The sequence below is a fragment of the Tursiops truncatus genome, chromosome 18 (assembly GCF_011762595.2).
Source record: "Tursiops truncatus isolate mTurTru1 chromosome 18, mTurTru1.mat.Y, whole genome shotgun sequence".
Taxonomy (NCBI): Eukaryota; Metazoa; Chordata; class Mammalia; order Artiodactyla; family Delphinidae; genus Tursiops; species Tursiops truncatus.
Genome location: NC_047051.1, coordinates 1018089 through 1030214, shown reverse-complemented (window position 1 = coordinate 1030214; position 12126 = coordinate 1018089). Strand labels below are relative to the sequence as shown.

Here is a 12126-nt window from a genome sequence, read left to right as displayed (position 1 = left end):
TATTTGCCTTTTCGGTATATGATTTATTTAACCAATTCTGAATATTAGAAGGTTAGTTTTTACTTTTTTGCCAGTACAAATTCTACCTTGAGTAGCTATTTGTGTGCATTGCTTATATTAACCTAAGATAAATTCTGGAAGTAAAAGCCCTGGGAGCTGGGGAGGGGGGTCCCCATCTCCTTACCAGCACTGAGTGTGATCCGCCTCTGCCACCTGATCGGGATTTATCTGCTGTCGTTGAACTAAGGCAGTAAAGTATGTTTCCCAGTTAGTTTGTTCACGTACTTTATTCAGGTTCCCCCCTTTTGTTTGGCATGTTCATCTTTTACTTTTGAGCTTGTAGAACTTTTTGTGTCTTTATCTATTACAAATATTATTTCCTTTTGGACATTTGTCTTCTGTTGATTCTTTTAGCCATAAACAAAGTTATGAAGATGAGTTAGTTTACCTGGCGGCCAGTATTCAAGCAGGAGCATCATGGCGGCCTAGAGTGTGGTGAAACATCTTTGATGGGAAGGTTGGAACAGTAGCATGAGATCTGTCTCCCAGTGCATTTGTCGACCACGAGGAACCACAGCCTCTGGGAGATTGACATGTGACTGACTTCTGTGTGAGCCCAGCCTGGGAGCATAGTTGGGGATGAACTAGGTGACACAATGCCAAACTAAATACAAGGATAAATGATTGAATTATAGTTCTAGACATCGTTTAAGTTGCTGCTGCCCCTTAGACCAAGAATGCAAGCCACAAAGGCAAGCCACGTGCATAATTAAATTTTCTAGTAGTTACATTAAGAAAGTAAAAAGAAACAGGTGAAATTAATTGTAATATATTTTATTTAACGTAATATTTCCAAAGTGTTATTGTTTCAATGAATAATTGATATAAAGATTATTGATGAAATAGTTTACGTCCTTTTTTGGGGGCAGTCTTCAAAATCCAGTATGTTTTTACACTTGCAGTGCATCCCAGTTCCGACCAGCCAGTTGTTGGTGGGTCAACTGGGATGACCAGCATGAATGGTACTGGCCTTTACCTGCGCCTTGCAGCTTGGAGAGAGAGAGAGGGGAGAGAGAGAGAGAGAGAGAGAGAGAGAGAGAGAGAGAGAGAGAGAGAGAGAGAGTGTGTGTGTGTGTGTGTGTGTGTGTGTGTGTGTGTGGACGAGGATGTCCTCATGCAGGACTATCTCGTTCAGACTCTGGCTTGGGCCCTGCAGGGTTTCTTTTTTCCTCCTATGCTCTAGAGCAGCTCTGCAAAGATGGAAATGTTCTGTCACCCCTGTTGTCCAAGGCGGTGGCCGTGATCACATGTACCATCGAGTACTCTGAAACGGGTCTCTACTGTGGATGGACTGAATTTTCAAATTTAATTCTTCTTAATTTAAATAGCTGCGTGTGGCTGGGGTCCACCTTATTGGACAGTGCGGGTCTAGGGCACTGAGGGTTTAACAGAAAATTTGTTTGTACATAACATGTAACTTTACATTATTTCATAGTGCGGAAGAATCTGGAGTACAACCTGCTGTGTAATGCTGCTCCCTGCTCCAAAGTTGCATAGAGATGGTTTTCGTTGTTTGCACTCGGCATTTGGGACCAGTGGCTTCACGGAGATACCTTGAAACCAGACAGTGGCCCCTCTCCGGGCTGCCTGGTTGGATTAGGGGCTGAGCGCCTGGGACCGTGGAAGGATTTTGGTCAAGAGGAGGCCTGCTCTGCGCCTCCCCTCAACCACTCTGAGGCTGGGAATGTTTCTGAACCTGAACTGTAGATTAGCTGAGTTGGGGGGAGGGGGGCTGGGGGGCCGGAATGGGAAGAGTCCTCCTTGGAGCCTGTCTCCAGGCTACTGCTCTGGCCCCCCTTCCCCGGAGCTGCTCACACAGTCACCATGGTGAAGCCTGTGGGCCGTCTGTTCCATCTACTGGGAAACGAATGATGCGCTTTGCTACGGTTCCCCGAATGCTGGGGAAACAGAGACTCGGGGTCAGAGATAGAGGGTTTCACTGATCACAGCAGGCCAACAGCTGAGCCCCCCTTTGCACTGCCTCCCCTTTCCTCTCAAGTCCCACGGGGCGACGTCAGGGGGTCCAGGTGGATCCGTGCAGATTCAGTGAGGATGCTTCAGGGGAGGGACGCTGAGCCCGCTTCCTTCATTGGAGGTGATATTAGAAACCAAGGTTTGGGCGCTCTGCATTCATTTCTTTTCTTTAAATTAAAAAATATATTTATTTATTTGGCTGCACCGGCTCTTAGTGGTGGCATGTGGGATCGTAAGTTTCAGCGTGCGGACTTCTTGCGGCCTGCATGTGGGATCCAGTTCCCTGACCAGGAATCGAACCCAGGCCCCCTGTATTGGGAGCACGGAGCCTTACCCACTGGACCACCAGGGAAGTCCCGAGATGTGAACAGTTTTTATGTTGCCTCAAGTGCTGGTGGTGGTAGCAGAAATTATTTATTGGAGGAGGAGAAGGAAAATGCTGTCTCTGTTCTTCAGATTCAGTTACTTGTCTGACAGTGGTCAGTTGGGGGTCCCCAGAGGGGCCTTTCCCCTGGGCTCCCTGCCCCCTCCCTGCTGGAGTTTTGGTCTCTGCCATGCCCCCCGCGGGGTCTGGACGGGCACTGGAGTGAGGACTCAGGAGCTCTTGCATGCAAGCAACAGTTTAAGTAGATACCGCTGTTAGAATGTGTAGTTTTAAGATATCAAAGATTTTAGGAATGGGGTGCCGTGTAATTTGAAACTTTCCTCCTGGGCCGGGAATGGAAATGCTCCATTCTCAAGCTAACGGGCGGCCTCTCAATGTCTCTCCCTGCAGTGGCCTCATCGGGCGAAGCTGGGCAATGCTGTTCGCCAGTGCAGGCTTCAAGGTGAAACTGTACGACATTGAGCAACGGCAGGTAACATACGCCCTGGACAGCATCAGGTGAGTCCACTGCACCTGCGGAGGAATCCAGCAGCCCGTGGCCTCAGGTGGTCTTGTTTTCCGTGTCCTCAAGGCTGTAAGTCCTGTGATTTCACTCTCCTTCGCTGTCGCAGCCTTGGAGCGGGTGAAGGCCAGGCTGATGGAGAATGGGATTCACACCAAAGCAGGGACTCAGATTTTGAGGACAGGACTTAGGGCAGTGAAGACATGTGAGGGGCGTGGAGGAACTGAGTGTAGACCCTCAGCTTCCAGCCCGAGTGAGTCAGGGAGCTGCTCTCCTGTGTCCCACGCCCTGGAGCTGTGTGGACTCTGCGCTTCAGAGAAAACTTAGGTCTGTGAACAGTCAGGAACCCACTCAAGGACATAGTAGGACACAGAGTCCAGCCGTGGCTTATCTGACATGCCAAGGACAGGCATCCTCGGCATTTGTCTATACTGTTCGTTTTATAGAGATTCTGCAAGTATTACTTGCCATGTTAAATATATACAAAAGAACAGGTCGCTTATACTAGTTTATGAAGACTGGAGTAAAACAAACATTCATGAACTTGAGGTCTAGAGTAGTATTATCAAAACCCTGTGTCCACCTTTTGAATCTGACCTCCATCTTCCTTTATTTTGTATCTACCATTACCTTGCCTAAAAAGAAGTTTTATCATATATTTGTTTCCCTAAACAATATATAGTTTAGTTTTGCTTGTTTTTGTGCTTTATAAAAATATTTTTGTGAGATTCACCCATGTCATTGCTTATAGCTGTAGTACATCTGTGTCCATTGCTATATAATATTCTGCTGTGTGACTTTGCTGTTATTTATTTATATTTTATCCTGAGGAACGTTATAGCTGTTTCTAGTTGGGGGCTAATGTAAACAGTGCTGCATTATTATCCTTTCATATGTCTCCGGGTGCTTAAGGGCAAGAGTGTCCACAGTGAGATTGCTGGGTCTGTTTTCCTTCTGGGATTCTGATTATATGTATATCGAACCAACTCATTCTAGCCTTCACATCTTTTAAAGTCTCTTTCAACTTTCCATCTCCCTCTCTCTTTGCAGGACATTCTGGGTACATTCTTTAGATCTTTCTTCCAGTTTACTGATTCTAGTTTTAGCTGTGTCTAATCTGTTATTTAAACCATCCACTGAGTTTATTTCAGTAATTAAATTTCCATTTTAAAAGTTCTATTAGCTTCTTTTCCAAATATACCTGCTCATTTTTAATAGTTTCTCATTGTTTGCTGATTGTTTGTGGTTCCATTTTTCAAACCTTTGAGCGTTTAATACATGATTGCTTTATATTATATATCTGATAATTCCAGTACCTGAGGTTGTCTTAGATCAGGTTCCTCAGAATCAGAACCTGAGACAAAGATTCCAGGGCCAGTGATTTATTAAGAAAGTGCTTCTGGGAGAAACCAGTGAGGGACTGGGGTCGGGATAAGGCAGACAAAGGTAAGATTTTGGGAGGAGATCCAGCCTCAGCGAGTTTGCGTGGGAGTCCTGGAGCGTAAAGTGCTCTGCAGAGTTTTCATCCCTGGAGGCTAGGGAGCTGCCTTCACACTCCTGCCTGGGTGTGACTCCCAGGCTTCTGGGTCCAGGGTGGTGCCCTGAGGGAGGGGGCAACGAAGAATTCACAAGCTGGGGGGATGGGCTGGTAAAGGGGATTCGGGGAGATCTGGGGGATCCCCCATGCCTCCACTGCAGAAACCATTGGGGAGTTTGAGGTAAAAACATTGTTTCCTGACTTATTCCCACTTTCATTCATTCAAAAACCCTGACTGAGCACCTCCTGTGTGCTGGGCACGGAGGCTGAAGATTAAGTGGCAAACACAATAGACTAAGACCCCAAACCTCGAGGGGAGGGGAGCGGAGGGGGGCGGACAGTCCAAAGGAGTCACTGGCATGCTTGGTGTCTCAGCGTCAGCTCTGGCAAACCAGGCAGCTGGCCAAATCCGGGCTGCGGTGTGTTTGGTGTATCCTGTGAGCTAGGATTGAATGTAACACTTTTAAGGATTATAAAATAAAAACGAAGAAAAGTATGTAACAGAGACCTCATGTGGCCACAAAGCCTGAAATATCCCTATGTGGCCCTTTACACAAGAATCGCTCGACCCACGTGTTTAATAGTTGAGATTCCGGTTTCCATTCCTGACGTGTGGGTTTTCCCGGACCAAGCAGTTCTCCGACCCCAGTTGCCCGTCCTACGACTCAGCTCACTTCTGAGATGCCATCAGGCTCCGCAGGTGAGGGACTCGGTCCCGCGAGCCCCTCAATCCAGACGCCAGTTAAGCCCAGTTGTCACCTGTGCTCCCGCCCTGTGGATCAGAGGTTCCCACAGCCCCCTCCTTGGCTTTGCTAACCGTGGCTAGAGCGGCTCACGGGTCCGGGAGACTAGCTACTCACTAGATTTCTGGTTTATTACCTACGGTGTTAGGGCTGCAAGTCAACAGCCAGATGAAGAGAGGCGCAGGGGACACGTGGAGGGGCGGGGAGTGTTCCTGCCCTCTGGGGACCCTCCCCTGAATCTCCACCTCTTCAACCTGGAGGCTCTCTGAACCCCGTCTTTGGGTTTTATGGAGGCTTCATCATTTAGGCACTGTTGATTAAATCCATTAAATCATTGCCCGCTGGTGACTGAACTCACTCTCCGCCCCCAGGTCAGGGGCAAGGCTGTAATTACTGGGATGGTGCCACAGGCAACCAGCCCCTGTCCTGAGGGGCTTTCAAACGTCACCGCATTAACATAACAAAAGACACATTTGTTGCTCTTTTCACAGGAAGTTCCAAGAGTTTTTAGGAGTTCTGTGCCAGCTCTGTGAAGACCAGCTACATCTTTCTTATTGTAAGTCACAGTATCACAGCAGTAGTAGGTGCTAAGAAGAAAAACAAAGTTTGCGGTGGTTTATCACGGTAGGGGTGGGAAAGTGTCCCCTTCTTCCCTTCTAGGTTCTTTGGCTGGTCTGATAATTAAACTGATACAAGGCAGATTAACAGGAGAAAACCAGATGTAATTATGTACAGAGGGGAGCCCCCCAAAGCCATCAGGACTCCCCAGGCTTAGCCGGGCAGCTGAGGCTTCTGTAAATCCTGCCTGGGCGGGACGTCAGGATACCGAGGAGGGAAGGCCTTTCCCGGGAAGGAGAGGAGGCCTTGGGATAACAAAGGCTGCCCTATTGTGCAGGGGTTTCTCAGGTAAAACTGTCTCTTCTGACCCAGGCCCCCTTTCCAATGTAAATGTAGGCAGTTGAGGGGGAAGGAAAGAGCCTTTCCTGAATCTGCTGGGTTTTGATTGCTTTTATCTCAAAACAGTCCTTGTGCCAAGGTGGCATATTTTGGGGTGAAAAAACCTGTTCCCCTTCGTTGCCTTGTGTGTTTGGTGACCTCTGAGCTCGAATGAGTTTGGCCGTAGTCTGTGGAAAGCCTGGGCCTGCACTGGACCTAGTGGAGTGTACTGCAAACTCTCCGCTGGGGGTTTTCTCAGTCATGCTCCTGGGTCGGGGGACTGAGGGTCTGACTTTGTCTCCTTCACTCCTGACCCGGGGTCTCAGACACAGGCCCCTCGTGCATGTACCCTTAGGACAACCCTGCCTTTTGCTGGCTTCAGTTCTTTTGTTTTTTTAGTTGATAAATATTTTTTTAATGAAACAGCTCCTTTTTAATACCTACATTTTCTCTTTTTATTTTATTTATTTATTTTTAAAATATTTATTTATTTATTTGGTTGCACTGGGTCTTAGTTGTGGCAGGCGGGCTCCTTAGTTGCAACTCCAGGGGTCCTTAGTTGCAGCTCGCCAGCTCCTTAGTTGTGGCATGCAAACTCTTAGTTGTGGCATGCATGTGGGATCTAATTCCCTGACCAGGGATCGAACCCAGGCCCCCTGCATTGGGAGTGCGGAGTCTTATCCACTGCGCCACCAGGGAAGTCCCTCTCTTTTTTAAAACAGATCTTTTTATTTAGAGCAGTTTTAGGTTCACAGCAAAACTGAGGAGAGGTATAGAGCTTTCCTGTGTCCCCCCCAGCCCCAAACACATGCACAGCGCCCCCACTGTCAACATCCCTCACCGGATGGTACATTTGTTACAACTACAATGACACATCATCATCATCCAAAGACCACAGTTAACATCACAGTTCACTCTTAGTGTTGTATAGTAAGTCCCCTACACACGAGCCTTCAAGTTGCAAACGCGTGTTCGCATGTCCATCCACGTAAGTTAGTTCCCCTGTCCGGCGTACACTGTCACGCGTGTGCATCCTCTACAAGTGGACGGCCACTGTGCTTTTGTGTACCTTACTGTACAGTACTGTCTAGAGTACAGTAGTACAGTATCTTCATTTCAAGCCCAGGATGTCCGGAAGCAAGCATAAACGCAGCGGTATATATAGCTGATTGTGTTAGTTGGGTACCTAGGCTAACTTTGTTGGACTTACGAACAAACTGGACTTACGAACGTGCTCTTGGAATGGAACTCGTTTTGTATGTAAGGGACTTACTGTACATTCTGTGGGTTCAGACATATGGACATGTATCCACCATTATAGTATCATAAGGAAAAGTTACTGCCCTAAAAGTTTCCTGTGTTATCAAATGAAACTTCACGTGCCTGATGCACAGTGAGGCCCAAAAAACCAAAATGGCAGAGTATGGAGCAGAGAAAGGTTTACTGCAGGGCCAAGCAAGGAGAACCGGCGACTTGTGCTCCAAAGACCCGAACTCCCCAGTGGTTTTTAGGGAAAAGTCTTTAATAGGCAAAATTTGGGGTGAGCGCTTCAGGGTGTGGGACTTCCTTCTGATTGGTTGGTGGTGAGGTAAGAGGGCGGAGCTTCAGGAATCATGTGCTCAGCCTGAAGTTACCATCCTCCACCTGGGTTCTGCAGAAGAGCTCAGACAGGTATTGCGATGTGTATTCCTTGAGGAGGAAGGAGGAGGGACCCCGCCCCAAGGCTGCGCTATTTCCTGACTGCTCCTCCCTGGTCTCTGCATCCCCTCCCTTCCCTGATCAGCAACTGTTTGAAGCTGCCCTTTGGAACTCAGGGAAGGTCTATGAGGCTGAACCCTTTTTCCTGCCAACAAGAAAAGGGGACACAAAAAGGCTTTTGTACCCGGGAGGGCCCCGCAGGGTCCTGCTCCATTTCACCTGTGCTCCCTCCTCCCAAGCCCTTGTCAGCCACTGAGCTTTATACTGTAGCAGTTTGGAATCACAGTCTGTAGCCTGTTCACGTGGACTTCTTTCATTTAATAATATGCACTTAAGTTTTCCCCATGTCTTTTCATAACTCATTCCTTTTAGCACCGAATAATACTCCATTTTTGGGATACACCGCAGTTTATTTATCCATTTACTTACCGGAGGACATCTTGGGCGCTCCCACATTTTGACAATTACGAACCAAGCTCCTATAAACGAACATCCACGCAGGTTTTTGTATGGACATGTTTTCAACTCCTAAGGGTAAATACCAAGGAGTACAATTGCTGGATCATATGGTAAGAGTTTTTTTTTTTTTAAATAGATTTCCCTTTTTTAAAAAAATACATTTATTTACTTGCTTATTTATTTTTGGCCGCATCGGGTCTTCGTTGCTGCACGCAGGCTTTCTCTAGTTACGGTGAGCGGGGGCCACTCTTTGTTGCGGTGCGCGGGCTTTTCATTGCCGTGGCTTCTCTTGTTGTGGAACACGGGCTCTAAGCACAAAGGCGAAGTAGTTGTGGCGCTCGGGCTTAGTTGCTCCGTGGCATGTGGGATCTTCCCAGACCAGGGCTTGAACCCATGTCCCCTACATTGGCAGGTGGATTCTTAACCACTGCACCACCAGGGAAGCCCTAGAGTGTTTTTAAAAGACATCAAAGGAACAAGGCAGCACAAAGAACTTAGTATTTAATTTAGTGGAGGATGAAAAAATATTGATAGTTAATCTAAGAAAGAAGTGGAAAATTTTATTTGAGCCAACCTGAGGATTATAAGCCAGGAAACAGTCTTTCAGAAAGTCTGAGGACTGCTCCTCCTGTGAGAGGTCGAAGCACAGTTGTGTGAGTTTTTGGGATGAAGATGAAGGGTTATATGTCAAGTATGCATATTTGTTATTGAACTCACTGCTCAAAAGCCACTGCTGGAGAGACCACTGTTGGTTGGAAAGGAAAGGTTGCTTTATTCAGGAGGCCGGCAACCTGGGGAGAAGGTGGGGTCATGTTCCAAAAAAAAAAATCCAAAGATTCTCCTCAACCATGAAATTAAAGGGAGAATCATTGGGAGAGGGGGTCAGTCTTCCTCATCTCCCACTGTGTGCAGACTTTCTTCTGATTGGTTGGTGGTGAGTAAAGGGCGGAGCTCCAGGAATCTTGAGCTCAGCCTGAAATTGCCATCCTCCACTGGGTTGGGGCCTTAGTTCCGGTAGAAGAACTCAAGGTATTGTGATGTATATTCCTTGAGGGGGAACCAGCACCCTGCCCTGGTTTCTCTGCCCTGGGCAGAGAAAAGTTTTATGTTTAAATTTTCCTTGAAATTTACAAATGAAGTTTATAAATGTATAGATTAAATGTATAAATAAGTTCATAAATTAAATTTGTAAATAAATTCATAAATAAAATTCCTTGAAATACGAATTTTATTTCATCACGGTGACCTAGGGAGCAATAGGAATTTATCGTGAGTGTAACAACCATTAAGGGGAATACAGTCTAAAGAACTTTGAGGAATTTGTGGCGTTCCTAAGTAGGTGAAATTACACTGACTTTGATAAATTTACCTTTTGTTCCCACATTAGTGGTTTGTCTGAGTCGGGGCACAGGGAGTCCCTATGGGGATGGTAGTGACAGTCGTGCTGGGCCTCACAAGCTGGGCTTTTACTTGGCTTTCTGGCAAGCGTGTTGGTGGAGGCGGTTTGGAGCTGAGAGTTTAGCTCAACAGCAGGCCCAGGGTTGGAGGGAAGCCCAGCCTGGAGAGGCGACCCTGAGCCAGCCCGGTGCGGGCTGCAGACCAGCTCGGAAAGGCCAGACAGTAGAGCTTTAGGCCTTTCAGTTCCTCCTTGTGGAGCTGAAGCTGCCAGTCCGTGTGCAAACAAGGGGCAGGCCTGCGTCCCAGCAAACTTAGTGTGTTAGCACTAGCTTTGGAGTCCATAAAATTGTCACACGTCACAAAGTATTGTTTGTTTGTTTGTTTCAACCATTTAAAAATGTAAAAATCGGGCTTCCCTGGTGGCGCAGTGGTTGAGAGCCCACCTGCCGATGTAGGGGACATGGGCTCGTGCCCCGGTCCGGGAAGATCCCACATGCCGCGGAGCGGCTGGGCCCGTGAGCCATGGCCGCTGAGCCTGCGCGTCCGGAGCCTGTGCTCCGCAACGGGAGAGGCCACAACAGTGAGAGGCCTGCGTACCCCAAAAAACAAAACAAAACAAAACAAAAAATGTAAAAATCATCATTCTCTCTCAGGCCTTATGGGAACTGGACTTAGTTTACTGACCTCTACGCTTTTCAGTTCTGTTATCGTTTCATGTTTTATTTTGTAGACCTAGTTCCAGCGCAGCTGTAACCAAGAGCAAACTCTTATGATTCCTCATTGAAAAGTCCTTTGTCCTGCTTCTTGGGGTATTTGTATTAATAGGCCTTATTTTTTAGGTGTATCATTAAAGATCTTGGCCACTTTTAAAGTCCTTTCAGTTATCAGGGAGAACATGGGGAAATTATAAGTAGGGTTTTCTTGTTGCTTTTTTTTTAGGCCAGATTAAAGGCTTTCCTATTTTCCTACTACTTTGCTTAATTAAGATCTAATACTTTAAACTATTATTGGTGGCCAATTAGATTGGCCTGTAAGATTTTTCAACCAAAAAAAACAAAACAAAACAAAAAACACCAAACCAAAACAATTACTATTAGCATCCTTGTTATAGAACAAGCAAGTGTACTGAATTCTTATGTGTCTTAAGACTTGAGTACACACAGATCTTTCCTCATACAGTGGCTTTGTTTTCATAACCCACATATGTGTAAGTCGAGTTCACTTTAATATGCAGAACTGGTTGTACTTCTGACAGGAAGTGGGATTTCGGGATATCTTGTGACTGCCTCTGCTCAGATTGTTGCTGGCAAAAGCCTCCGGGAGAATTGGGTTTGAGTGCTGTCTGGTCACCCTCCTAGGTGGGGCACCACTCAGTTTTAGGTATTGTGACTAACGTAAGGCCACCTGCCCCCCTTTCTTAAATCAGGGGATTTTCAAATGTGCCATTCCTGCACCGGAGACCAAGTTCAGAGCCTCGAATCCAAGCCTTACTTTTGGGAATATTTTGGTCAGGAAGATGAGTTCTGAGTGTCACAATCTTTTCAGCCAGGAAAGAATTGTCACTGCTTCTTTCAGTAAGAAAACCATCAGCCTGCAGGCCGAAATGGCTGTCGGCTCACGTCGACAGCAACACTGGGTGTTGGCTGTGGTCCTGAGAGGTTCAGGACCCCAAGATGAAGTATCCCTGGCCATGTCTTAGGCACGAGGCTTAAGGAGAACCAACTTTATCCTTTTGTCAAGAAGCATAAACGGTGTATCTTCCCGATTGGGTTAAGTTGGCTGGTGGGTCGTTGTTGTGCTCAAGGAGCATCCTTATTATTTTTTAATACTTATTTATTTAGGCTGCATCGGGTCTTAGTTGCGGCATGTGGGATCTAGTTCCCTGACCGGGGATCGAACCAGGCCCCCTGCATTGGGAGGGCAGAGTTTTACCCACTGGACCACCCCAGGGAAGTCCCAAGGAACATCCTTTTGTGGCCCCTGTTCTGTGGTCCTTGTTGTCACACAGGTGAGGACAGAGCTGTGCCTTCCTCTCGGCACCCCTCGGTGTTTGATCTCCAAACACCAGCCAGGATGGGCACGGAAATAAAGCGATTCTTGTCCCCAGAGCCTAGAACATATTGAGCACTAGCTCAATAGTTGTTTTAACTGAGTCATAGGAACGTTTTCTAGAGTCTGTGGCTGTGTTTTTCACAGACTTTTCTGCCGTCTATCCCGCCCTTGCGGTTTGCCTCACTTACCATATTCAGTTCTTCTGAACATCCTGTAGTAGAAAATAAAATGTTGAAACTCTTTTTTTTTTTTGAGGTACGCGGGCCTCTCACCGCCGTGGCCTTTCCCGACCCGGAGCACAGGCTCCGGACGCGCAGGCTCAGTGGCCATGGCTCGCGGGCCCAGCCGCTCCGCGGCATGTGGGATCTTCCCGGACCGGGGC

At 47.2% G+C, this 12126-nt stretch overlaps 1 protein-coding gene across 4 annotated transcripts in view; it reads left to right on the top strand.

Annotated features, from left to right (window-relative positions):
- Positions 1–12126, top strand: part of CRYL1 (crystallin lambda 1) — a 73891-nt gene that overhangs the window by 4974 nt on the left and 56791 nt on the right. For 2 of the 4 annotated variants that reach the window (XM_073794925.1, XM_019936927.3), the window contains exon 2: positions 2810–2917. In XM_073794925.1, the coding sequence (XP_073651026.1) occupies positions 2810–2917 (108 nt within the window). Of the gene's footprint in view, positions 1–2809; positions 2918–5692; positions 5758–5812; positions 8405–12126 lie in introns of those variants that run through there. The other 2 variants (XM_019936930.3, XM_073794926.1) reach the window with 2 other exon arrangements.